The 27,809-nt window shown below is 48.6% G+C and overlaps 1 protein-coding gene across 2 annotated transcripts; it reads right to left on the bottom strand.

The window, feature by feature from the left end:
• Positions 1–119: 119 nt before the first annotated feature.
• GCNT4 (glucosaminyl (N-acetyl) transferase 4) lies at positions 120–27,809 on the bottom strand. Of its 2 annotated transcripts, none has more exons than XM_081132822.1 (2): positions 27,725–27,809; positions 120–5,076 (listed from the first exon to the last, which is right to left on the bottom strand). In XM_081132822.1, exon 2 carries the CDS (start codon positions 5,073–5,075, stop codon positions 3,711–3,713), a length of 1,365 nt encoding a protein of 454 aa, XP_080988948.1. In that variant the 5' UTR covers position 5,076; positions 27,725–27,809; the 3' UTR covers positions 120–3,710. The 2 variants fall into 2 exon arrangements, with proteins under 2 accessions (XP_080988948.1, XP_080988947.1); XM_081132821.1 differs by lacking the exon at positions 27,725–27,809 and adding an exon at positions 27,032–27,161.

The following is a 27,809-nucleotide window of genomic DNA, read 5'->3' as shown; positions in this document are numbered from 1 at the left end:
TCTGAAGTGAAACTGACTGTGCTCTTCACATCCTGGGCAAGTCTCATAAACCAAGAGTGCTTGTGGGGAATCAGCACAACCAGAGAAAGGAAACATCATACATTCCAGGGGTTTGGTGTTTGGAGCACATTTTATTTTACAATACTGAAGAAATAACATCTGGTAGCAGCAAATACAAAATGCAATACCAATCTATTTAAAATTCATATAATGGGAAATATGTCTTTTGAAAATGGTAACACACACGGTAGGGAGACTTAGAGATCCGTTGATAAAAATATTTTTAAAAATCAAAACTCTCATTCGATCATCATCAACAACAACAAAAACAGCTGTAATATACATAGGGTACATTCATTTTACATTCCCAAATATTGTCATTTCATTGACTATAAATAAAAGTCACATTCTGGAAGGCAAGAGAAATCTTCAGATTTAACTGTACAGATTTAAACATTTATATAAATATATCACTTAAAATAACCAAAACATTAATAACAGCAGCAACATGGGCCTTTATTATAATATTACAGTAGCTTGCTCACATAATATATGTGTTTTGGTAGCTCTTTCATTATTAATATTATCTGATACAATTTACAAACTCCAAGGTCCTGGTCTCATCACCAAATAACTTAGAGTCTAGATTCAATAAATACTATGCAAAGAATAATTATAAAACACAGACTGCAGAACATTCTCCAGACCAGAGGGAATCATGCTGAAAGCTTTTGGGAAGGATCAGGTTGGAAGGTGTGCAGGGATTCTGCAGGATCCCCCAGGCGAGAGCATGTTCTGATCTGCTTCCTGCAAGGTTAGGTGTTGAATCCCGAGAAACATGTCCTGAGAAACAAAAGAAGGCACTGCCACCTCTTCACGGTTCCAAGTTTCATTTGAACATGGAATGGGACTGATTAATAACCGGCAAATTTCCCAATAAACAAGAAACTGAATTATTCCTCATTAGAGGTAAGACACTGGACCAGGAGGTCAACATTTATTTTTCAGCATTTGCAATTATTCTGGTGACCAAAGGCATAAAAACCAAGATTTCATCAGGACCTTGTGTATTTAAACCTGGATGATAGAAAATGTACTTCAACCTCTCTTCCCAGTCTAAACCACAAAACCAACTTGCTGATCCTATTGGTTCAGAAAGAACCCCCATATCATGGGGTGACGAATTTCTTCAGATCTGGGTTTGGTTACAGAAGTTGCCCTTCAATTGTGGCTTCTTTTTATATCTCAAAGGTTTCAGAAAAGGTAAACGGTTAAGTCTCACAATGGTGTTGGATCTATGTTGGGCTTTTTGTAAGACTGTCCTTAGACATTTCAATAGTTTGCCCCTACATTCAAAACACTTCATAGCATTATTTACAATAGCCAAGATCTAGAAAGAGCCCAGGTGCCCATTGGTAGACGAGTGGATTAAAAGCTATGCTACATTTCCACCACAGAATACTATGCAGCTGTAAAAAGGAAGGATCTCTTACCCTTTGAGACAGCATGAACAGGCCTGGAGATTATTATGCTAAGCGAAATAATAAGTAAGATTATATGGTATTTCCAGATGGAGAAAGACAAATACCATATGATCTACTTATATGTAGAATCTAATAAACTCATGAACAAAACAGAACCAGAGGCATGGATGCACGGAACGAATTGACAGAGGTCAGAGGGGAGGGAGAGGAGGAACTGGATGAAAGGTGAAGAGATTAGCTAAAGAACAGATATGCATAACCCATGGACACAGACACCAGCGTGGTGATGGCCAGAGGTGTGGGGGTGGGCAAAGGGGGGCAAATTGGGGGACATCTGTAATAATGTCAATAATAATAATAATAACCCATACCACTTCATATACTATTTCAATTGATTTTTGCCAAAAAAAACACACCCAAAAAACCAAACTTGTGAAGAAGCCAGGATAGGCAACCAAGCGCTCACTTCAAAAACCAGGAAAGCAGGCTCATCGAGCCCAAAGTGAGAGCTTGTCAGGGTCACACACACTAATGACCTGGTAGGGATGTTCTGCAGAACTCAGGGCTACCCAACAGTTACTTATTTTTAAGAACAGGGCCTTGGTAATCGTTGTTTTCTGAAGAATAAAGTAATTTGAAGGGGTAGGGAAAAGAAAGGAAGAAAAATGAGTTCAAGATAAGGGGGGAAGAGAATGGTGCCACCTGGCAGTTAGCATTATGAACTTTAAAACAAGCAAAGTTCATTTCACAGACATTTAGAACACAGACATTTTAAAAGGTACTTAAATACTTCAATCTTCCGAACAGTCTCACGCTGGCCTTGATCACTACATCTTTATATAGTTCCTGAGGCTGACACTGAAGCATAAGATCACAGAGAAATTTTTACGAGTTCCATGATTTCCCAAGAGACGTAAAGATGTTATATCCTGTGCTCAGAACTCTGCTCCTGCCCCATTCCACCTCCAGCACCATATAGTCACACTACAATAGATGTATATTTGACTCATTTGGTGGTTGTCTAAGGTGTAGCTTTTACAAAATATTTTTAATGAATATTCTGGCTATGTTCTTAGGAAAATTAGGTTTTTCTCTTTGGATCTAAGCTAAGAAGAATGCAACACACTTTCATAATTTTAAGTCTGGGTTCCACTTGGACAGTTGCTGGAGAAGAAATTGTTTTAAAGCGACTGTAATAATTAATTTAGAAAGCTGTCATATTTCATATAGCCTTTTCAAGAAAATTCAGTGACTCTCAGTTTGGTAGTTCCATAAAACAAAATTATACTAATTCCATTGTAAAGAAACTTACACATAATGGTAATCTATGAACTGGAAGACTTAGGTTCAGTGTTCTGGAATATAGCACTCTCAGTATTAATCAGCTCTCATTTTTAATCAGTAAATGTGCTTTAAAGAAACAGTTGAATTAAAAAGGAGGCCAGCATGACACCGTTGTGTAACATTATGCAAAAGTCATAGAAATCCCTTTGTTCCTCTTCAAGCCCCATGTGTCTCAATCCCCCTACTTACCCCAACCACCTCCCCAGCAGTCAGACGCTGTGAATGCCACGCCCACAGTCTCCTGACCCTGAACTGAGTGAGTGGGCACCACAAGGTAAATTATGCTTGGCCAAGCAGGAAACTGGGCAATTCTTTAAGCTCTTCTGAGAGAGTGAAGTCTCTCCTTCTAATATTCTAATGGCTAGAAAAAGCCGAGTGAGTTGAATTATGAGACAGGTGGAGTGTTGGTCGCTGTACTTAAATGCTAGTCTGAAACGGGTGGTTCATATGGGTGATCACTACACACTCCAAGACTTCCTCAGCAGGTTGTTATGTGGAGAACTTAGGGTATTAAGGTTGCTGCACGAGCAGGGTAAGTAAGACACAGTCCCTGAGGGCACTGTAAAACTCATTAAACCTTGGATTTAATTGCTACACATTTCTAAAAAAGTGCCCGGCCTACAGTAGGAGCTCAATAAATATTTGATGACAGGTTTAAGATCTCTGATTTAGCTCAGTGAAATTACAGGCAGAAACAAACCAAAGTACTAAACCAACTGCAGGCTGATTGTCACCAAAGGCTAAGTCACCTTCCCTGTGCATGGAATTTTAGATACCTTTCAAGCTATGAGAAGGTTAAGCTCAGGTGGTCCTGGGCATGGTATAGTGAATAACTCCACATTAACTCCATTTGTCAGACACCTTGTTTCCATCATGATTTCATCACGACGAGATTGTGGGATTTTTATCCATAAATAACTTTTCTGAAGACAAAGTGATCCACTCTCTCTGTTGTTCTTCCAGCTTTTCTGCCAAGCACTTAATCAGGACAGGGTCCACCTTAGAATCAAATTTATTAGCAAACCAATGTCCATCTTTGATAAGCCACCTCAATTCCGCTGCTCCATAGATACATACACTTCGGCGGTGAGCGCCAGTGCAACTGGGGTAGAAAAGGCCTTCGTGATAATTCCACTTGACCAGGCGAGTCTTACTCTGTAGGTCAGACACATCCTGGGCTGACCGAGAAATCTCCCCAGGTATTCCTGGTACCCGAATTAAGGTAGCCCAAAAATGCTCATCAGGCGAGTATGTATCTTCAGACCAGGCCAAAAAGTCTTTAACGAGGGAGTTGTTGAAAACATATTTAACAAACGCTCGACTTAAAACAAAATAAGCACTGCCAACAAATACCTCGATGTTATGAGGGGGGGCTGCTTTGGAGATGTTGGTCCTTACTGGCAGCTTCACATATTCGTAAGGCACCTGTCTGAGTTCGTGGTGATAAGTGAATCTTTCCATCTTACTGCCAGGGGGTTTCACCGTCTCTAACATATTCGCTCCATTGAGTTTCTTCAGCTCTGACACTAATTCAAAGTTTGACTTCAAAGGGAAGTCTTGCCCACACAGGTTGATAACATATTTCCACTGAACTGAAGACTTGAGAAGGTCTGACAAGCAATTTAAATCAGCTTGGAGTCTGGAAATATGGGCATACTGCACAGTCTCTAACTTGGAAGCAATGAAAATGTTGGGGAAGCACTTCGCTAAATTGTTCATGGCGACTTTGAAGGTGGCAGGTGACTTCTGGTCATAATGGATGCAGTAGATGTTGTGCTGGTTGTACAGAGCGTGGATTAGCCTTTCAACCATAATTGCATCTTTGTGAACAACCAAAGAATAGGCTATTGGGAAGCTTTTCTCCTCCTTTGAAACGAGCTTTTCATGGTACCTCCTTAGGGTCAGATAAATGTCACAGTCGCTGGTCATCGCCACAACATCACCATCATCCAGGTCAACAATGTCTTTTCTTCTTATCTCCAGAGTCTTGCCAATTTCCAAAGGCTCCTGCTCATAGATACCTGAGCAGTTAACTTCATACCCAACGTCGTGGTTAACAGGGGGGTACCTGTTCCTCACAAAAGGGGAGGTGCTCAGGGCGTGCTCGACCAAGTAAATGCCCTTCTGGGTGAAGAGGAGTCTTCCGACATTTAGAAGCTTCAACAAGGAGAGCAGCCACAGGGTTAAGAACAGGACGAAAACTTTCTGCTGCAGGGGGTACTGAATACAACATCTGAATATCTTCATTCTGTAAGAGGCAAAAGGAATAATTTGGTTGAAACATTAAGAGAAAATTAGTTCACTTCAACTAAAGGCCATAGGGGGCCTATCGCATGCCAGGCAGAATGTGGGGCCCGGAGGAGCACAAAACCAGGGTCTTGCCTTGAGAATCCAAAAATAGGGAAATGGAACTGTGTAGAATGCTGGTGTTTTGTGGTTTTCTGTGTTAACTGTATCTAATTTTGAGAGGTGTTGCTTACCAAATAGAATGGAAAATTATAAACTACTAAAATATAGGCACTATGTCATTTTATATTGTCTGCATCTCTGCTTAGCATATTTGGGGAGGGAGTACTTTGGTTTGGGCAGAGGCCTAGAGAAGTGGATGTCATTCAGAGATTTTTTGAGATGCAAGTGGCCCACCTGAGACCAAAAGGAGTATCCATCTTCTTCCTACCTTCAGATCCTGATTAGATGTATGCCTGAAGTCCTCTGGGGAAAACCTGGTGAATCCCACTGCTATAGACTGGATGTGTCCCCTCCCTTCATGGAGTCGTGGAGATGATTAGGTTAAGAGGGGGGAGCCCTCATGAATAGGATTACTGCCCTTATAAGGAGAGACGCCAGGGAGATCCCTTTCCCTTCTGCCATGTGAGGACATGGCAAGAAGTCAGCAGTCTGGACCTGGGAGAGGGCTTTCCCCAGAACCCCATCATGCTGATCTTGGACTTCCAGCCTCCAGAACTGTGAGAAATAAATTTCTGTTGTTTACCAGTCACCCTGTCTATGGCATTTTGTTACAGTAGCATGCACAGACTACCTTCAGAAATAAGAGCAGTGAGCAGACACCCAAAGGAGCTATAGTAAGTATTAGGGGCTGTAAAATTTTGTACAGATTATACAAATTTAATAATCTTGCACATTTATTTATTTTTTATCTTATTAGCCTCCATTTCCTCAAAGGTTTTAGCAATTTAGCTGTTATTGTGAAAAGAACATGACTCTCATTGAGGGTGGGGGAAAAACTACCAGGGGGCAGTGAGGCAATCGCTCTCTGTTTTAAATATCTCCCAGAAGAGCTCATGTGTGCAAGGAAGGTGTGTGCACAAGAAGGTTCCCTGCAGTGTTATCTGTTCAGGCTAACGGCTGTAAAGCACTAACACATTCTTCAATGGGGATGGATTAATTACATGTGAAAAAGACAAGTCTGCGTGTGCCCATGGGGAACAATTTCCATGATTTAGTGTGAAACGGAAATAAGCAAAATGCAGAACAGCATGTAGTGTGCTTACGTGTGTGTTGAAAAAAAGACTATACACGCAGGTGTCTACACACAAACGTGTTGGCAAAACCTTCCTTTCTCTGTCACAACTACTCAACTCTGTTGTTGCAGTGGGAGAGCAGCTACCACGTGTGAGTGGGCATGGCTGCGTTCCAATAAAGCTTTATTTACAGAAACAGAGGGCTGGCTGAGTCTGGCCCACAGGCCAGTATTTCCAGGAGGATGTTGTGTAGACACGACACTGGGAACAGGAGTTGCTCTGCAGGGCAGGGTGGGAGAGGACTGAGGATTAGGGCCTGGGTGGGAGGGGCATTTACCTATCACTGAACAGCCTTTCATACTACTTGAACTTAAAAAATGATTATATGACTTTTTTATGTAAAAGCAGCCTAATGAAGAGGAGGGCATCGGTGTGCTTATTTGGGGAGCAGCAGAAAGGGGGGATCCAAGGAGTACTACCCCGGTGTGAGCACAGGGGGTTGGCTAGCTCCTAGTGCTGTTTCAACGAGGTCCAAATACTGAAACTGGTGAGGTTCGAGGAGCCCAATGTAATTTCCTAACACATCTCAATAAATCTTAAATGAGAATGTAAACTTCTATCAGTTTCCTTAGAATTAGCGAGAAATTTTTGAACCTGGTTTATTTGTAAAGATTGTACAGCTCAATGGAAAAGCTCTGCTGGGAATGACACATATTCAGTCACCTTTGGTTGAACCACTCGCCCTTACAGAGCACCTTAGGGACAGTGAGCTGTCCTGCAGACTCCGTGTCCTCTCGGGCCACATCTCGGTGTCTCCTCTGGGGTCTCCCGGGGCCTCCCCAGGGTCGTGTTCTCAGCTCGCTGCTCTTCACCTCCCGCAGTCGTCGCCAACCCCTTTGTCTCTAACCCCCACCCCTCGCCCAAGGCTCCCCAGTGGGCATCCAATTGTTCGACGGACACGCCCACTAACTGTCTCACGGGCATTCAGCCTCCACAAACCCAAAACGGAACCCAACCAACATCTTCACTTCTTCTGTTTTCTTTCTCAATTTATAGTGAGACCATCCACTCAACGACCCAAGCTTAAACTCAGAGCCACCGACTCTTCCATTTCCCTCACCCCCAGATTAACAGGTCACCTCACTCACAGACCTCAAATCCACTCTCCCTTCCCCGTCCCTGTCACCGGGTCCGACAGCACCTTTGCCAACCAGAACCCAGGTCTGGGGAACCCGGGGCAGGCTCAGGGCTCTGAGTCCCTCCCCTGGTGGGGACAGGGCTCCATCCTCGCAGCCTCAGGGCCAAAGTTCCTGCCCTTGTTGGGAAGTGTGGGGACACCGGCTCCCAGTGCGCGGGCGACGCACCCTACAGCCCCGGGAGCCTGAGCACGCGCTCAGAATGGGGGGTTTTGATAAAATAAACTTAGATCGATCAATCCCCAATCAACGTCTTGTCATGGTCCCAATTCATGGTAATTAGGCACAAACAGGAAGCAACTTATCTAAGTGGCTAGAACTAGAATGAATTTTACCCAAAGTAAATTTTTGCTTTTCCTTTTCTTACTTTATTGGCCCATGGATTCTCCAATCAGCGTTAGTTCATAGTCCCGATACCACGGTGATAAAATGAAAGGCCTCACATTTCTAAGGAGGTTTCCGAAGTCTGCCGGAGCTGCATGTCATTTAGGATGTACCATTTAATTACCAGCTTCGCGCGCATGCAGAGGCAAAGGCGGCTCCCTGCCTGCCACCCCTTCCCGGGGACCCTCTGCCTCTGCGCCCCCGCTGGAGCACACCCTGCTGACCAGCCTGCCGCCCGGGGAGGCTGGGTGGAGCCCGGAGGCAAGGCCGCCTGCCCAGAGGGGAAGGTCACAGGGCGCCGGGAGGGAGGTGGCAGGCACGCTGCGGGGAAGTGCCATGGGAAGTGGCTCTGGGGCCCATGTCTGAGCTCCAGCAGCTAAGGTTGAGAGTTCATTTTAAAGGAAGGAGAGGGAATCGGACAGCCCAGCACCTGGCTTTTGATCCTTCCGTCCAGGCATCTTTAAGGCGACACCTTGTCTGTTTGTGGGTTAGTCTTTGGCATCAGGGGGAGGAATCAGCCCTAAAATACCACCCTGTCCCAAGTCAAAGCAAACCCCTTCGCAGAAATTCCTTTGACTGACAGCATTCCTTTCCCCAAGTTAGAAGATGTGAGGGTGCAAGATGGGCTTTTGTCAAATCCTGACAGGGGCTACTGGCCTCTGCCCCGCGGGGAGAAGTCAGCAGGTTACCCGGGGCTCTAAAGCCTGTAGGAGGTTAGAGACCACAGTTCCCAGGGGCTTCACTTTTGGGCACCCAGGACCCCTCCCAGCTGGGTCTGCAGTCACTTAGGGCACAGCCCAGCAGCAGCACAGCCTCAGGGGCCAGAAGCTGCAGGGGGGGGAGGTGAGCTGGGGGCAGGCACCTGCCCATGGTGGCATCTCCTCCCTTCCCTGACACCTGCTGCCCAGCCCTGAGAAAAACCTCACAGCTGGTGCCAGGTCTGGAGGATGAAAGAGCTCCTGAGGCCGCCCCAGGTCTGACTAGAGTCGGGGGGTCTAAGGCTGGGAGATATGCCAGCCCCATGGTTCCTAGGAGACCAGCGCAGCAAAGGCACCCCCTGCAAACACTCTTAAAGGCTCGAGAGCAGGAAGCAGGCAGGTGTTCTGCCATCAGAAGCAGTTTTATAATTATATTACAAATAGCCTCCCACCCGTGGGAGAAGGGCATTTCCCCTCCCGCCCGCCCAGGCAGAGGAGAGAGCCTGGCCTGCCGTGAGTTTGTCCCCACACGGGTCCAAGTTCTGAGTGGTGACAGCAGAATTGAGAAGACGACAGCAGGTTTGATCACCAGAGCTCAGAGGAAACAGGGTCTATTTGGATAATTCAATAAAACCCAACAGGATGTTGAATGAAGCCTTTTCCCCAAATCCTCACTTCCCCAGCCCTTCCAGGTGCTTTTACAGCCTTAAAGGAAAGAGCAGGCGCACGAAGGTGCCCCAGCTAAGTGCTATCACTGCATTCAGGGCTCAATGGCAGGCCGTCAGCAGCTCCTCCCTGAACTCTCCTGAAGTCCGCAGTTTCCAAATGCAGGCATGTCATCGAAGTGTGTGCGTCCTTTCCCGGGGAAGGAAGGGGACAGGGGACAGTAAGGCAGGAATGGGAGGAAGGAGACTGGAAGAAAGGTGCTGATGAGGTTTAGCCTGGGCACCAAGAATGAGGGACCTGCAGGCCATAACTGCAGATTAGGTGGCCTCAGCCCCCTCAGCCCCTCCCTCTCCTGCTGCCTCCCTGCACACCAGCAATGCTTCCAGAAACTACTGGGGGGGAGGGGGCATGGGAGAGAGGAAAGGAAGTGCGGGGAGTGTGCTGATTTTGTGGGGGGGGTGTTAATGAAAATAATCCAGTAGATAATTTTATGCAGACAATGCTGAGGAGACAACTGACTTACTTTTCTGACCAAAATGAGAGGTGGAAATGTTTTAAGGAAGGAGAAAGCTGGGGAGAGCTAAGAGCTTGCTCAGGGCTGGGTGGGAAAAGAATAAACCACATGGGGTCCTGCAACCTTTGGGGCTTCATCTCAGGGGAGGCCCCTGCACCCCGCTCAGGAATGGCCCATCAAGCACCTGGACCCTGGACAAGTCCCTCAACCTCTCCACACCTCTGTATCCTCACTGGTAGTAGGACGTTAATAATAACAACACCTGAGGGATTCTGAGGCTGAACGGGTGATGCATGCACAGTGCCTTAGCACAGTCCAGATCATGGACCCCACCCGTAAACGCCAGCTGTGGTTCCGGCCCATCATCTCCACCCTCAAGCCGAGGCTACTGTTCCGCAGTGGTAAGCACTTTTTTAAGATCTTGCCCAGTCTTTTGGCTATTGTCTTATTTTTCAGCCTACTATCTACCCGCTCCCCCCCCCCACAAGTCTCAACATAAATTCAATATTTTGGAGTGAATACTGCCTGAATGCCTCCATGTCATGCTCTTTATTAATCTAATAATATCATTATTAATGTAGAATCATTCAGTAGAGTTGTTACTCCGGACACTGTCCCAGGGGCTCTGCATTTAAGAATTCAGCCCCCTTGACAGATCAGTGAGGTAGGCACCACCTTTCCTCCTCCTCCTAAACAGTAAACTGAGGCACAAGGAGATTAAGAAGCTGCCCAAGGCTATAAAGGGCTACAAAGTACTTTAGTTGGAACTTGAACCCAGAGAGTCCTGCTGCAGAGATGTGCTCTTAACCCGTTAGCCAATACTGTCTCTTGGAATCAAAAGAAAAAATATATTTTCCACAACAGTTTTGGTCCCTGACTAAGAGTTCTCATTACTATGTCTTATCGACTGTCTGAAAGCTGAAACAGAAATGCCTAGCAATCCGTGTTTGAAGTCCTGAGCCCCTCCCCTGTGTAAGGGATTGTTTATTTACACGGTGAACAAGCCTGGAGGGAGGCTGGGTGAGGGACACCTTGTGTCCTGAGGCTGGGCCAGACCCTGGGCAAAGGAAGGGATGAATCAGTCTCCCGGCCCGTGGAAGCCACTGAAGGAAAAGCAGCCAGCTCATCCTAAGAAATTCCATCAGTTCCTCTCGGCTTGTCCTGTCCCTCCCGATGACTGACTCGCTTGTTTTTGCAGTGACCGGTGACACAATTTGGGCTCTCTGAAAATTACCAATTATTTTAGAAAACTTTCTGGGTGAAATCTCTCTCTGTGCCAAGACTCTTCCCTTTGTGGGCCACCTTTAACTTCTCAAACTTTGTATCATTATATGTCAGTGTGAAAAATAGGATTTGAAGAGCTTATTGATTTAGAAGTGTGAAGATTCTGTTTTTCCTAAAATCTTACAAAGAGGAATCATCACTTAAGAACACTAATATAAAGATGAGCGCACTAAAACAAACAAACAAAACCCCCTCATCCAGTTGAATGAGCTAAGGTCCTCCTGCTGCATGTAGCGCCTCGGTGTGAAGAAAGCCACTGATTCTCACTGGGAGCCCAGAGGAAGCCGTGGGTAACACCCACAGGCCACAGGCCCCCAGCCCCCAGCGGGAGGATGACCCACGAGGTGAGTTTCCTCAGCGCTGGCACCGCGTCTGGTCCTCAGGGGAGCAGGGACGCAGCTTTCTTGCCCAGGTGACCTTACATTCCCATTGTTCTAGAATCTAGAGGGAAGATCGCAGCGGCAAATAAGTATCCGACTGCGAGCAGGAAACTAAGTGAGCGACATCCAAGAACAGGGGCAGGGCAGGTTCAGGAAGACGAACCGAGCTGAGAACAAACAGCCCTTAAACAGTAAGAGGGTGTGGTTTCAAAAAGGAAAAGGTTTTCCAGTCTCTGTTTAGCACTAAATTAAAGAAAAAATCAAAGTCAGAACAGTCTCAAGAGGAAAATACGGCCCCTCGGAATCCGCCAGCGCTGGGTAGGACACTGTGTTCGGCGTGTCCTTCCAGGCTGTTCCAACACACCTTTTCCCTAGCCTGCTCTTCACAAGAAGCCTCACTACAGAGCACCGGCTTATGCTTCTTTCATTCACAACATACTGTGAACAGGTCCTCTCCTAAACCGGGTCTTTGAATTGTTAGAAAGCAAACGATTTCGCACAGAGGTCAACATCTTTCTATAGGAAGAAGACATTTAGCCCAGCCAGGCGTCGCTCAGCGGTTGAGCGTCAACCTAGGATCCAGGCGATCGGGGTTCGATTCCCGGTCAGGGCACATGCCCGGGTTGTGGGCTCGATCAATGACTCTCTCATCATTGATGTTTCTGTCTCCCTCTCTCCATCTCCTTTCCTCTCTGAAATCAATAAAGATATATTTAAAAAAAAGAAGAAGACATTTAAACAATAGAGTTGAGTCTTCTGGGCCTTCTCCACCAACCCTTATTTAATTAATCCGTAATTCCTGAAGAAGCCTCGGAGCGAAATTTTAAAGCTGACAAGGACTTTAATGGTGATGGAGTCCAAATTCCTCCTTCTCTAAATGAGGAAACAGGCCGAGCCATCACTTAACACTGTTCCATCCTTGGGATGATGGGACCACGTTTTCCCCACTACATACATGTTTCTACACTCAACCGATCCCCTCGAAGGGACTGGACAGAGCGGGGACCTCCACACCCCTTATCCAGGCCCCTCTCAGTGGCATCCTGTCCAGCCCGGCCCCACCGCCCCCTCCACTTAGACGGCTCTGGCCAAAGTCAACACAAACCTTCATGCTGCCTGAGTCACTGGACACGCACCTGCCCCTCCTCATGGTCCCTCCTGAGCGCTAGAACTGTTTGCGTTACCTTGTTTACTCCACTCAGTAAATCCGTGAGGTAGGTACTACCATGTCCTCCTTTCTCAGGTTAGGAAACTGAGTCACAGAGGAGACATGTGCAGGAGCCAGGGCTTGCAGCTATGGCTCTACTTTAGGGCCTGCACTTTTACCACAATGCGAGGCTGCCTCTCCAATCTCTTGGCAATAGGAAAACCTATCCAGAACGTATTTCAAATTCACCCCCCCTCCCACTCCATTGGAACCTCCCTAGTCCAAGCCAGCATCCACTCCACGGGAACCTCCCTAATCCTGGCCAGCATCCACTCCGCGGGAACCTCCCTAATCCTAGCCTGCACCGACTCTTGCCTGCATATGAAATAACCTCCTCACTAGCGTCTTTTGCTTCCCTCTAATCCATTCTCTGTACTATAGCCAAAAGGATCTTTTAAACACATAAATCAGATCACTCTCCTCCCCCGTCCCACTCCCTACACTTAAAACCCTCCCCTGGGGTTTCATTGCACTTAGAATAAAATCAGAAATTCTTTCCATAGCCACAAGGCCCTGCTGGTCCTGTTCCTGACCTGCCCTCCTCTCCAACTTCACCTCATCCTGCTCATTACACCCTAAACAGCACCAGCCGTCTAAAATTCCCTAGAACACCAGTGTCTTTCCTGCTTCTGGACCTTTGCACTGCTGTCCCCATGTTTAGACCATTTCCCCCTGGATCCTGGCCTCACAGCCCTTCCATATCTCTTAATGTAGAAGAAATATCCTCTCCTGGGGTCCTCTCTGATTGCCCTTCTCAAATCTCTCAACTGTCATAGTCCTTGTTTTCTTCTAAGGACTTATCACAGTGGCAGTTACTCTGTTAACTTATTTCTGTCCCCTGGACAGGCCTTGCTCAGACCCCCTACTTTTAGGCCCATGTACATACCTACCTGGCACAGGGTAGTTGCTCAGTGGGACAAAGTCAGATGACCCAAGTTCTAGTCTGGACTCTGCCATAAAAAATTCCTCAAGTGACCCTAGTAAGTCACTTAATCTTGGGCGAGTCTTTATTTCCCATGTGTTAAATGGGAAATGGTTTTTCTATCCCATAATGCTCTTCTGAAGGTCCTATGACACAGTCCATGGGGGAAAGAAAACAAACAACTTTGGTATTCAAATTTGCGGCATTAGGGTATCTCTAAGGGAAATGATTTCTTGGGAAAACTTGGAAAGAGTCAATATGTTGTGGTTTAGTTTTATTTTCCTGAAATAGTACACGGATGATTCCCTTCATTCTGACACACTGTTTTTCACTGTTGGACAACATTCTTTTTTGTTAATGTCTGTTGCATATATTGTTCCTGAAGACATATACTTGTTTTGGATTTTGAAAGACAGGAAGATAGTTATTCTAGTTAAATTTTAGAGGTCTTTTCCTTCCGAAGTCTGCTCAATAGCTTATGAACTATTAGTCAAATATTCCTTTAAAAGAGCAAATGCAACTAGTTCTGTGCATCCAAGAAGAGCAAATTCAACTAGTTCTGTGCATCCAAGAAGAGCAAATGCAACTAGTTCTGTCCAGAGATACGATCAGCTAAATAGCTCTGTAACCCTGTGCATCGCAGAAGCTATAAACTTTTCCCCTAAATTCACTATCTTTAGGGGTAATTCTCCAAATAGTGCAAAACTGCAATGGCTCATCCTAGCATCCCTGTCTGGCCAAGCCATCCCTCAGGGCCACGTAACAAGTGAGGCAGTACTGAGGATTCTGCAGCAATGTCAGGACACAAACATACCCTCGAACAGGGCCTCTGCCAGCACCCCGCTGCTCAGATCACATGTCACGTTGAAAGTGCCTCAGCTCAGGGAAGCAGGATGCCCCTCATCCACCCGCAGAATGTCTCACGAGGGTAGCTTCCTGTACAGGCCGTGTGCTTCAGTTTATAAGTAGGGAGACTATGGGCACCACCTTCCTTAAACAAAGGTCTACCTTACCTGCCAGATTTGACAAGAGATCAGAATGAAAATGTTAGGCATGAACATCAGTTTATCAACCACATTTTTAGATTATAATTCCAACTAGTAACTTCACTGGAGCCTCTTGGGTTTGGGGAGGTTTACGGGGCCATGCAAGGTCACGTTTGAAATGAGCATCCACATCAGGACCTATTACCAGACGGTGGTCCCTCAGGGTCATCAGAAATATGGGCTGTAGCAATGGGGCAAAAAAGTGCAGAGTTCAGCCAGCTTTTGATGGTCACACTAATTAGGAGAGAGACAACTTGATTCTAGGCTTTGCTGCATCTGGTCCACACGGCAAACATCAAAAGCGACTGTGTATCTTGTTGGACAAAGCTACACGGCTAAGGAGTCTTCAGCAGAAAGTCTAAAGGGCCAGAAATGACGCCACTGAATGAAAAGTTTCCATTTTGTAACCATATGTGACGGTCATCATGCTGCAAATCATGAGAGAGCCCTTTCCCCAGCCTCCATTCTACAGGATCAATCAATGAAATATAATGTTGGTATCTGGGAAAGTTCTTTAAAGGAACCTAATTTGGGGGGAAGTATGCTATTTTGCTATCTTTTTCCCTTCGTCCACTCTTATGCCTGGAACTCCGACGTGATGGCCAGCATTGCAGCAGCCACCTCAGCACCATGAAGAACAGGCCAAGAGAATATCAGAGACCTCAGCCCCCAAATCCTCAAACCACTGAGCCAGCAGCTGCAAACGCCCACTCTGCATTTTTGTCACGAGAAAAATAGCTCCCCTTATATGTTTAAGCAACTTTGCAAAGATGTACTTTGAAAGATGACCATATGAAAAGTGTAATGTTTAACACATACACACAATTAAGCTTAAATTTAAACCAGGCTAAAGTGTCTACTTATACAACAGTAAAATCCCACATATAGCCAAGTGCAAAATCATGTGTCTCGGATGCTGCTGAGTGTGTCATCCATCTGTATTAGAGGCAGATGGAGGCTTTAGGTAAATAAACATCTGAAGGGAAGCAGACTCCAGGATTTACCAAATCAACTCCAGTGTCGGCATGAGCCGTGCAGCCTGCTCACCAAGCCTCAGGTAAGCACGACCCAGCTACGGCAAACCTCTTTTGGTCTGGTTCTAGCCCCAAGCAGGGGGCAGGTCACAGTTTCTGAAAGTCAACCTACCGGTCAGCAGCCTTCTCCAGAGCTTGTTACTTATCAAGAAAAAGATATCGGTGCCCTGTAGGGCGAACCCCGTGGAGTAGTTCTGAGTCACTCTCTGGGTCCTCCCCTGCCTGCCTGGCCCCAGCCCTCTCCTCCCCGCCTTATCCTGCTCGGCCTTTGCGTACTGCCCGAGGGGTCTGGAATGTAAGTCCCGGCAGCCCTGATGATTGGCCCTCTGCCCCTCATCTGTGAGAGGGCCCAGGGGCTCACTCACATGGGCACTGTGACGACGGAGCTCACGCACGGATCAGCCTGGCAGGGAGAGCAGCTGGCACAAGGCTGTGTGCTGGTAACGGGGAGGGGCGGGGCATTCAAGCAACAGCCAGAGGAGGAGCACCGAGTGTCCCGGAGCAGGGGCTGTTCTGCTAACGGGGGCTGGACTCCATCTTCCACATGCCACCCCAGTGCCTGCACCCAGATACCACCTCCTGGGGGCAGCAGCGGGGTGCCCCCTGGGCAGGATGGTGCAGAAGCCCCATCGGTGCTATTCTTACAACTTCCCTGTAGGCTTAACATTTTTCAAAATAGAGTTTTCTTCTTGTTTGTTCATTATTTTAAGAGAGGGCATCTAGGGGTAATGGGGAGTGAGCAGGACTCAAGCCTTGTATGAGCACTCATGCGTCTATTCCTAGCAGCACGGTTTTAAACACTTTCATAATCTGGTATGAGTCACTGCTGTCCTCTCTCTATAACATAAACCTCCTGAGTATTCCTTGCTTAACTTCTTTGTGATAACTTTTGTTGTTCCATATTTATGAATTAGTTGATCATAAATGCATTTTTCTATTATTTTATTATCATAAAATATATAAAATTTACCATTTTAACCATTTTTATGTGTACAGTCACACTGCTTTGCAGCATCACCGCCGCCCATCCACACAGCTTCTTCCTCTCGCCCGCCCGAAACCCAGTACCCATTACACACGAACTTCCATTTCTCCCCTCCTCCCAGCCTGGCAACCGCCACTCTTTCTCTTTATATGAATTTGGCTACTCTGGGAGCCTCATCTAGGAGGAATCTTACAGTGTTTGCCTTTTCGTGACTGGCTTATTTCACTTAACACAGTGTCTTCAAGTTTCATCCGTTTTCTCCCTTACAAGGTTTCTCCCTTTTAAGGTTGAAAAATATTCTGCTGCATGTATTTACTGCATTTTGTTTATCATTTTTCTGCCCACAGGCGCTTGGGTTGGTTGCTTCCACCTCCTGGCTGCTGTGGATAGCGCTGCCCTGGGTGTGGGCGTGCAGGTGCCCTGCCCTCACTCCTGTTGGGTATGCGTCTCACATAGGTGCCTTTATTCTCATATATCCTTCTATCCCCTTCAATTGCCCATCCACCCAGCAGACATTTACTGGGTGCCCACCCTGTGCCAGGCAGGCCCTGTGCTAGATTCTGGGGAGATAAACTAGAAGCTGTGCAGCCGAGGAACAGAGAGAGAAAAAGCAGGTCCCGGGCGGGTGACTTGAACACAGTCTCAAGAAACCCTAGTCATTTTGTTACAGTTATAGAGACAGACAGTTTCCCAGAGAAGGTAAGTCACTGGCTAGCCCTGGGAAATGTTTCTTTTACTCAGGGATTTTCCTGCCGCAGTGCTGACTTTAGGTCCCCCCTTTCCCAGGCTCTCCCCTCTCGTTCCCCATCCCTCCCCTCAGCTCCGGAATCTCCACCTCACTCTTATCAGCAGTTTTCATGACCCAGCCCCTGCAACCTTGTGCCTACCTGTGTGTCACCCCACTTCCCTCTCCTGCCCATCTGATATCACATCTGTCTGCCTCTGCCTGCCTCGGGGCAGGGCAGGGTGGGTGCCGGGAAGCCAGAGAACCTGGTGGAAGGTGATGACTGCAGACAGAGCCTCTCCCTGTCGCCTCCAGGTGGAAGGAGGGGGTGTGGAGAAAGGACACAACAGTCCAAATATTCCAAATATGCCGTGGTGACGCAGAGCAGCAGAAGGAAGAGCAAAGAAACCTGGGCAAGCGAGGGCCTGCGCTGAGACGGCTCTTCCTGGCCGGGCACAGCTGCCCACCCTCTGCTGCAGTCCGACGGCGGCTTTGTCGCCTGCTGTCCGGATCTGGCAGACGACCAGGAGAAACGCCAGGGTTTGCAGAGCCTCTGGAAACAGGTCCAATCTATTCAAAAGCAGACAGGCCAACTGTCCAGTCTGGGCGCAAGAAGCCCTTCTCCAAAGGGACAACCTCGTCTATTTCCCCCTTAACTAGATTAGAAAACAGCAAAAGGGGACAGAGGAAGAATGAAAGCAGTCCAAGAGCGGAAAGTACCGAGTATTTATGGAAGTGGACTTGAGGTCACAAAGAGCTCCATTAGCACCAGGCGCTGTTTCCCTGGGTGAGGGAGGGCACATCCAAAGAGGTCTGGTAGCACCTTGGAGGAGGAAAGCAGTCTTGGATTTTCTGGAGATTTTTGCAGTTTGGTTTATGGCTGGTCTTTCCATGCCAGGGGAGGGAGGAAGGAGAGGGCTTGAGCAGGATTAGGTGAGGATCACAAACAGCAGCGTAGAATTCCAGGCACTTCACGCTCTAGCAACTGTGGCTAAAAGCATTCTTGCCATAAAGTTGTTTTGCTTTTGCCTTTTAAAGGATTTTTTTGTGTGCAATTATATTATCTAATTGAACTCCATTAAGAATCGAAAAGATGCTCAGCCTCACTAGCTACAAGGTAAATTCAAATCAAAACCAGTGAGCCCGGCTGGTGTGGCTCAGTTGGCTGAGCATCGTGCCAAGAACTGAAAGGCTGCTGGTTCAGTTCCTGGTCGGGGCGCATGCCCAGGGTATGGGCTCACCCTCTGGTAGGGGGCGAGCAGGCGGCAGGCGGGTAGATGTCTTGCTCTGGAATTGATGTTTCCCTCTTTCTCCCTTGCCCTTCCTTTTTCTTAAAAGAAAACCCACCACAATGAGACCACCTCACGCCTGTTAGAATGGTTTTCCTCAACAAAACAGGGAATAGCAAGTGTGCGAGAGGATGTGGAAAAAAGGGCACACACGCTGCTGGTGGGAATGCAAATTGGTGCAGCGTCTATGGGAAACAGCATGGAGGTTCCTCAAAAAATTAACACTAGAGCTACATATGACCCAGCAACCCCTCTTCTGGGTATCTACCTAAAAAAATTGGAAACACTTATTCATAAAGATATGTGCACTCTTATGTTCACTGCGGCATTGTTCACAGTATCCAAGACATGGAAACAACAAGTGTCCTTCAACAGACGCCTGGAGCCCGGGCGTGGCTCAGCGGTTGAGCATCGACCTAGGATCCAGATCGCGGTTCGATTCCCGGTCAGGGCACGTGCCTGGGTTGCAGGCTCGATCCCCAGTAGGGGGCGTGCAGGAGGCAGCCGATCAATAACTGTCATCGCTGGTGTTTCTCTCTCTTTCTCCCTCTCTCTGAAATCGATAAAGATAATTTTTTAAAAAATTATTAAAAACAAACAAAAAAACAGATGACTGGAAAAAGGAGATGTGGTTCATCCATACAGTGGAATACGACTCAGTCATAAAAATGAGGAAAATTTCCGTCTGTGACAACACGGATGGATCTTGAGACTATCGTGCTAAGTGAAATAAGTCAGATGGAAAAAGACGAGAACCATATGATTTCACTCATACGGGGGATATGAAACCCAAAGTAACAAACCAACCAAACAAACAGACTCAGACAGACAGCAGCATGGTGGTTACCAGAGGGGAAGGGGGGCAGAGGAAGGGTGTAAAGGGGGGTCCAATACACGGCGAGGGAAGGAGACCAGACTCTGGGTGGTGAGCGCACAATGCAGTGTACAGACATCGTTATTAACTCACGTTCCCACAATAAATTTAATTTTTAAAATTCTAAAAATAAAGAATGATGTATGAGCAAAATTTTACATTAAAAATTAAATAACTAATCTCTTGGCTAAATGTGGACTTGAGCACAAAACTCTTGAGTTGGGGTTGGGGTGGGCAGTGAGGCAGAGAGGACCGATAAGGCACACTTTTTCATTCCTATTATTTTGAAATTTCTGAATTCACCTTAATCTGACTGTAGATAAGCTAACACTTACCTGTGGGTCACCTACAAAAAACAAAACAAAACTCAGCTGGTGGTATAAACGTAAGAGGGAGAGGGAAGCAATCATCACAGTCAAAGGGCTGCCGTGGGCGGTGGGGGCTGTGGAGAGAGGCGTGGGGGTGGAGTGCGACAGCCCTGGGGCAGAGCCCGGGGAGCCCTGAACAGCCCTGGGGCAGAGCCCGGGGAGCCCTGAGAACAGCCCTGGGGCAGAGCCCGTGTGGAGCCCTGAGAACAGCAGTCGTTCAATGCAAAGCACTGCGGGGCTGCTGGCGGGGCTGCTGGCAGCTACTCTGACGTGAGGCCCTCAAGCACTGCAAATGATGCCAAGTTTTCAAGCCCCATTAACTGTGGGGAAGGCCTCTAACAAAAATGCTCATATTGTTAATTCCTGGGGCCAGGATATCAGCGGCCAAATTGGCAGAGGACAGGAGGGTTTCTAGAAAAAGGGCAGAAATAGGACCCAAACAGATCTGGACAGGCTTGGATCTAGTAAGATGAAACTTAGCAGAGAAAAGACAAACACTGAGGTCCAAGAAATAAACTGCCCTTGCACCAGACAGAGAAATGTGATTCAACAGGAGCATCTCTGGAGAACAGCTCAGTGTTTTGACTGACTCTATATTGGAGGAGTCTCTGTTTGGTATGAGGCTACCAGATGATCTTTTTTAAACAGCAAAATCAAACCCAAAACCAAATTAATCTGGTTCTCCCAGAGTGAGGACCACAGAGCTGCAGAACCTGAGAGCCTAAAGGGATCTTAGAAAGCATTTCCACCTGTTTAGACCCTGGGACAGAGGAAGGCATGGGTTTGTGTCTGGGCACAACCTTCTATGAGGATACAGACTGATGGGAGTTAAGCAGTACAGTGACCACAGAGGGAAATGAAAGGTTAAGACCAAAGAAGTGAAAATTCAAGAGCAACCAAAGCTGGCTCCAAATATTAAAACATAGTTGCTGGGCCCTGAGGTCTCGATTCAGCAGATCTGGTGGGCTCAGATTTGCATTTCCCAGGTGTAAATTAATAAGTTCCCAGATGCTGCTGGTACAGCTGGTCCAGGGACCACACTTTGAGAACCACTGCTCTAAGTAACCAAATTATAGTTTTCTTAAAGAATATATATGCCGTGTGTGTGTGTGTGTGTGTGTGTATTTAAGCTTTTACTAAGACCCAATGGCCTATTTCCCATAGGTCCAATTAAGGCACAATTTATTGGTTTGAAAGCCCCATACATGTGTATTTAAGATTATGCTTAAAAGTTCCACCTTTCCTTTCTGACCCTTAGTGTTTCTTATTAGTTCAGCTTCATAAAACAGACTATTGTTTCTACTTCTGTTCATTTTCTGCATTTTATATAACAGGCGGTTTCTCCCTGGTCTCCTTCCACTTTTCCTGTATTTTTCTACTGTGTTCAGCAGAACAAGCTTCATTACACATTAAGATGTGACCTGCTTTTATCAAATGGTATCTGGCTGCCCACATCTTCGAGAATACTAAATACTGATCCGATCCTTTCCCTAAGCCCACACCAAGCCCACCATGCCCAGGGGCCCACTAGGTTTTGAAGCAGCTGCATTTAATTCCTGATTAATTTTATTTTATCTTAGGTATCTGAAGCTTCAGCCTTTAGATCACAAGAAAAATTACCAGCAGATGGAAATGCATATAAAATGACATGTAAAGCAATGCAAATTAATACAAAACATATACCTCTAAATTGCTTAAGAAAAATCTGTATGCCTTGACACTGATATCTGCTTTGCTCCTCTGCACTCTGGTGAGTGTCACTGGGTCCTTTTATTAGTTAATTTTATACAGCATACAGCACCTGACACTTGTTGACATGCTAAGTGGGAGGCACCCCTGCCTGTGAGCCAGACAAATGGGATCCTGGCCTTAACTCTGCTGCTGTTTGGCTCTTATGGTCTTGGACAGGGTTTCAAAATTTTCTAGGTCACAGATTCTACATCTGGAATGATGGAAACGACATCATCATAGTAAATCCACCAGCACTGAGGCTTACTGGGCACTGACCATGTGCCAGGCACAATGCACACATTCTGCATAAACCATGCACACTACACACTGGGCATACAGGATGCACACGTGCCTACCTTGTGCATACATCACACACACTCATACATTGTGCAGACACTGCACATACATGATGCACACATGCAATTCTCAGAACAGCCTGCAAGAAGGCACCACAGAGCATGTGATACCATTGTAATGAACCCAGTTATTAAATAACTGGAAAGGAGCAAAGGGAAGCCAACTTTTAAATGCATGCCATTTATGCGGCTTTGCCAGAATGTTGCAATTTAGATGCATGCCCAGTAGAGTCTGGGTGAAACTGGGAAGGTACTTGCTTATCAGTTACACCTGGAAACAGGTCATTGGCCAGAGTAGGCGTGGCCACAGCAAGGGGGGGGGGCTTGAGATACACAAGCTCCTAAGCTCCTAAACAAATGAGTTCCCTCTCTTGCTTCTTGGTTTGAGCCCTGGCCCGTGGGGCTCTCACGCTCCTGTGCTTCTGCAGTCACCCACATGGCCCATGGCCACTTGGACCCCGCACAATGGACTGATGGACTGCAACTAGCCTGATGCTGTGTCAGACCCAGCTCCATAATGGAATGGGAACTCTGGACACTGGCTTTGCTTCTAGCTCTGCCTAATCCCCAGCTGCACTTCTCCAGGGCTGGTTTAAGGGAAATGGGACTTTGAAAACTGAGGGATGTAATTCCACACAAATAAGGCTTTTCCTGTGGTGGCCTCTGGAAATGCTTATTCCAGTGGTATCCCAAGCACCTCATTCCCACTAGCAACAGAGAAAGACAATCCACGCATTTCTCTGGTAACAGATGTACCCATAGGTGTGGTGCCATTTCTGAGGCTGGGAAACCAGCAGCAAGGTCAGGAAACCTGTGCAAGGTCATAAGCTAGAGAGTGGCAGTGTCACTCCAGGGCCACGCTCAGCCATACTGCAGCTGTGCTGTGTGGTTTCCATCTGTTTCTCCTAATCATTACATCTGCACATCTAAGAAGCAAAACTTCAAATTTCATAGTCATAGGTGCTTCAAAATATTGTTTTAGTAAGATGTTGACAGTTTGTTATATGAGTTTGATATCAAAATGCAAGCATGACCAGACTGTTTTTACCTAATACTCCCGGAGTGGGAGAGGCTCCAGCTACCCTGTAGGTTGTTCTTCTCCTTCCTGCTCCTTCCTTCCATTCACAGATCAAGGTGCATGTGGCTCTCTCATCTTAAAAAAGCCAGCCCTCTGTCCCATCTCTCATTCAAGATTCAAGGAGCAGTTTCTAATGTGGGGGCCTCCCCACTGTGTGTGTGTGTGTGTGTGTGTGTGTGTGCACGCCCGCACACACACACACACACACTACACCCCCCCCCCCACGATGCTCACTCCCACTACAGCTTAGGGGGAGATCCAGCACCATCCTGGTTTTCCTCCCACCTCTCCCTATGAAGACAGGGGCTCTTTTCCAGGTCAACACCGCTCCCCCAACCCACACCAGGCTTAAAATAATACCCCAATACAGGTGACCCCCAGCTCTTTGGAGGGTAATCTGGGGCCTGCTCTATCCAGACACTTAAGTATTTCTACTCTCCAGCCTACAAAGCAGCTCAGACTCAACAAAACCAAACTTGTCTTTCCTCCCCAAATCTGCCCCTCCTCCACTGTTCCTTCTTTGTAAACACAGCACCATATACCCAAGTGCTCAAGCGTAAACTTCGCAGGAGTCACCTGCACTCTCGCACCCTACACAAGACTAGTCACCAGGTCACTCTGGGGTCTGCCTTGAATCCACCCACTTGTGTAAACCTCAGCCTAGGCAACCAGCCCTGTCTACTTGAAGGGCTCCTCAGATCCATTCTCCACATAGCCACTGCAGTTTGGTTTTATTTTGAATTTAAATTTCACCAGGATACTTCCAGATGTGAAACAGACCTGAGGATCAATTCCACAAAATGGCCCGAGGATCTGGCATCATGTAGTCCTGGCACCTGCTGACCTCAGTTGGTGCGATTGTCCCTCCTGTCTCGCTGGACCTGGAGCAGTCCCTGCTGTCCCCTCCTCTGTCTTAGGGCACCCCTTCCTGGGGTGAACACTCCCCCTTTTCTCCTCCCCCCACTTAGTTTATGCAGCTCCTACTCACCCTTCAGGTGCTACCTTAAATCTCCCCAAGCCTCTTGCCTTCACCCCAGCACACCTGTGCTCCCACAGCACCCAGTACCGCCGGACACACAGTAGGTGCCCAATAAATTTGGGTTGATGGAGTGACTTTTCAACCTTGCATTACATAATCTTACTGTCTTACTGCTTTCTTCCTGCCTTGGAAGCTGACATAGTTTTACTTCCATTTTGTGCTGCTAACATAAGCCCCAGGTCCCCAAAACTAGCGGCCCCATTGGCTGGTGGTTCTCAGGGGAGAGAGCAGAAACCAGGCGCTCTCTGTACAGCCTCTAACTGCCCCTGCCCCCATGACCCAAGTGCATGCAAAGTTAGTTTCAAAAGTATTTATCACCTGCCTAACCTGAGGGTATTTAGCATGGTGCCATCAAGTGCCAACTTTAACTAATTGCCCAATTTTGCCATCCACCCCCACATACTACCTCTCTGCAGACTACGTGGCATTTAGCAAATAACTATAAACTTTGTCTCTCAAAGGAATGAGTTCAAGTGATAAACAGGAGGGAACACTTCTCCCCCACTCCCAAAGGAAACTCTCCAGTCTTTCCCAGAGACATTCAGTGCCACACAGCTCAGTTCTTCAGCTATTTGTTTCCCTCCAAATGCAACTTGAGAAATGATTCAGCAGCTTCTTAATTGGTGATTCCTCACAGCGAGATGGATCCTTTGAAAGTGCAACATAGAAACTGCTCTCCGCAATGACTCACTTACTTTTGTTATTATTTTTAATAAGTCTTTATTGATTTCAGAGAGAGGAAGGGGGAGAGAGAGAGAAACATCAATGATGAGAGTCACTGACCGGCCGCCTCCTGCACGCCCCCTGCTGGGGATCCAGCCCGCAACCCGGGCCGGGGCCCTGACCGGGAACCCAACCGCGATCTCCTGGATCACACAGGTCGATGCTCGACCACTGAGCCACAGCGGCCGGGCTGATTCACTTACTTTTAAAGACTTTACTTCCTCAAGACCCTATCAACAAAAACTGTGGGCACAGGACAGGCTCCAGAACGCCTGACAGGTGGTTTCAAGGGCATGCTGACGCAGGGGAGATGGAAGGGGTGGCTTCTTCTACCCAGCGGGCGGCACCTAAATTAGCATCACCTGCGCGGCCGGCTGGCCTGCTTCAGGGGCCGCGCGCCGGCCTGGGCACCGGCTCCCCTCCCAGTCCAGGGCCTACCTAGGTCGCAGCGGGTCCGACCCCCAGCCCTAGTCGGGCCTGCGGGAGGCGACCACGTGTGTTACCCGGTGTCTCCCCGCCCCGCCCCTCTCTAAAAAATAATCGATGGAAAAATGTCATCGCTCCTTGGGTGAGGGCTATCTATCATCTATCTATCTATCTATCTATCTATCTATCTATCTATCTATCTATCTATCTATCTAATCTATCATCTACCTATCTATCTATCTATCTACCTACCATCTATCATCTACCATCTATCATCATCTATCATCTATCTATCTATCTATCTATCTATCTATCATCATCTATCTATCTATCTATCATCTATCTATCTATCTATCTATCTATCTATCATCTATCTATCTATCTATCTATCTATCATCTATCTATCTACCATCTATCATCTATCTATCATCTATCATCTATCTATCATCTATCTATCATCTATCTATCTATCTATCTATCTATCTATCTATCTATCTATCTATCTATCTAATCTATCATCTACCTATCTATCTATCTATCTACCTACCATCTATCATCTACCATCTATCATCATCTATCATCTATCTATCTATCTATCTATCTATCTATCATCATCTATCTATCTATCTATCATCTATCTATCTATCTATCTATCTATCTATCTATCTATCTATCTATCATCTATCTATCTATCTATCTATCTATCTATCTATCATCTATCTATCTACCATCTATCATCTATCTATCATCTATCATCTATCTATCATCTATCTATCATCTATCTATCTATCTATCTATCTATCTATCTATCTATCTATCTATCTATCTATCTATCTATCTATCTATCTATCTATCTATCATCTATCATCATCTATCATCTATCATCCCTCCCCGAGCGGATAAACGCAGTTCCCAAATTACAGGCAGCCCGCCAGCCGCCCCGTGCGCCCAGGCGGGGGTGGGGCGCCGACTCCGCAGCCCACAGCTCGCGCTCCGTCCCCGCAGCCCCCCAGCCGGCCCGCGGGGCGCGACCCGCACCCGCAGCTGACCTGGGCCCGGGCAGATCGCGCCTGCCGAGGGCGCGGCGGGGAGGTCGGCCCCGCACCCCAACTATCAAGAGACCCCCTCACCCGGTGCTCGTCCGCCCGGGACGCGGAGGAAGCAGCCGCCTCCGCCCCGCTCGCCTCCCGCCGCCTGGGGCCGCCCGCCCGCCCGCAGGTCCAGGTCTGAGGAGCGGCTGGCCCGCGGGTCCGAACCCGGGGCGCGGGGACCCCCGCCCAGCCGCTGCCCTCCCCGGGACGGGTCGGGTGCGCTCGGCCGGGGGACCAGGCAGCAGAGCCCCGCGCGGACCGGCGCGCCCCGGCCGCCGCCTTCTCGCCGCCGCGGGAGACTCGGTTCCGCGGAGACCCCGGGGCGCGCCCCGCCCGGCCTCCCCGCCGCGCTCTGCCCGGGGCCCCCAGGCGCCCCGCCCCGCCCCGCGCCCCGCGCCCCGCGCCCCGCGCCCGCTTTCCCGGCGCCGCGGCGGCGAACTTTCCGGCGTCCCGCCCCGAAGTTGCCGCGCACGGCGGAGCGGCGGGCGCGGGGCCAGGCGGGGCTCAGCCCGGGATCCGGATGCGACTCCGCGGCCGGTCCCAGCCCCCGGTCCGGGCAGGGACGCGGCGCCGAGTTTTCCCCGCGGAGACGTGGAAGTCGCCGGGAGACGGTCCGGACGTCCCGGGCACCCGGCGGCTGGCACAGGGCCCCCGCCCCGCGGGACGGCCCCACGCCCCGCCGGCCTGCGCGGCCAAGTCGACTTACGAAAGGGAGCGGGGCAGCCCCGAACGCGGGATCCCCGCGGCCGCAGTCGCCCCGGCGGGCCCCGAGCTGCGCGCCGGTCGCGGGGGCTCGCTCCCTCTCCGCCGCCTCCGCGCGCAGCGGAGTTGCCGTCCCTCCGCGGGTGGGAGAGCGCCAGCGGCCCCGTGACGTGGCGGGGAAGGAGGAGCGTCGCCGCCGCGCTCCCGCAGGGGGAGCTCCGGCCCCGCGCTGCGGGTCCCGGCGCCGCGCTCCGGGCAAAGTTCCCAGGCGCGCGGCGGGCTCCGCTGGGGCCGCGGCGCCGCTGCCCGGAGCGTCCTGCGGGCCCGGTTCCCTCCCGGCGCTGGGAAGACCGGGAATCCGAGTCTGGAGCGCCAGTGACTTCCCGAAGTCGCGCAGAGAGCGGGGCCGGGGCGGCTCCCTCCCGCGCCTCCTGGCTGCCCGCGCCGGGCTCCGCCAGCCGCCGGCTTTGCAGGACGCCCCCGCTGTCCTTGGGAAGGTAACCGCGTCCCAGCCGCGCGGAGAAAGGTCCTCTAGGAGCAGCGTGGGAAGGCGGAGCTCTATGCCCAATAAATTGAATACAAAGTTGTTTTTCAATCAGTGCCTACACGCCAAGTAGACTCTAAGACTTCCTCTGTGCCCGCAAGCGGGGGTGCGGTGCGGGGTGCGGGCGCGGTATCCGGTCCCGACCCCACTCACCCCAAACACGCCCACTTAGCCAGCTGGGCAAGGTCTACGACTCGGCCCCTGAGCGGGTGCTGTGGACACGCTCACTTCATCCGGC

This window comes from Miniopterus schreibersii (genome assembly GCF_964146895.1).
Source record: "Miniopterus schreibersii genome assembly, chromosome: 3".
NCBI classification, from domain to species: Eukaryota; Metazoa; Chordata; class Mammalia; order Chiroptera; family Miniopteridae; genus Miniopterus; species Miniopterus schreibersii.
Note: the sequence above shows the minus strand (reverse complement) of the source record. Positions and strands in the feature narration are given on the sequence as shown.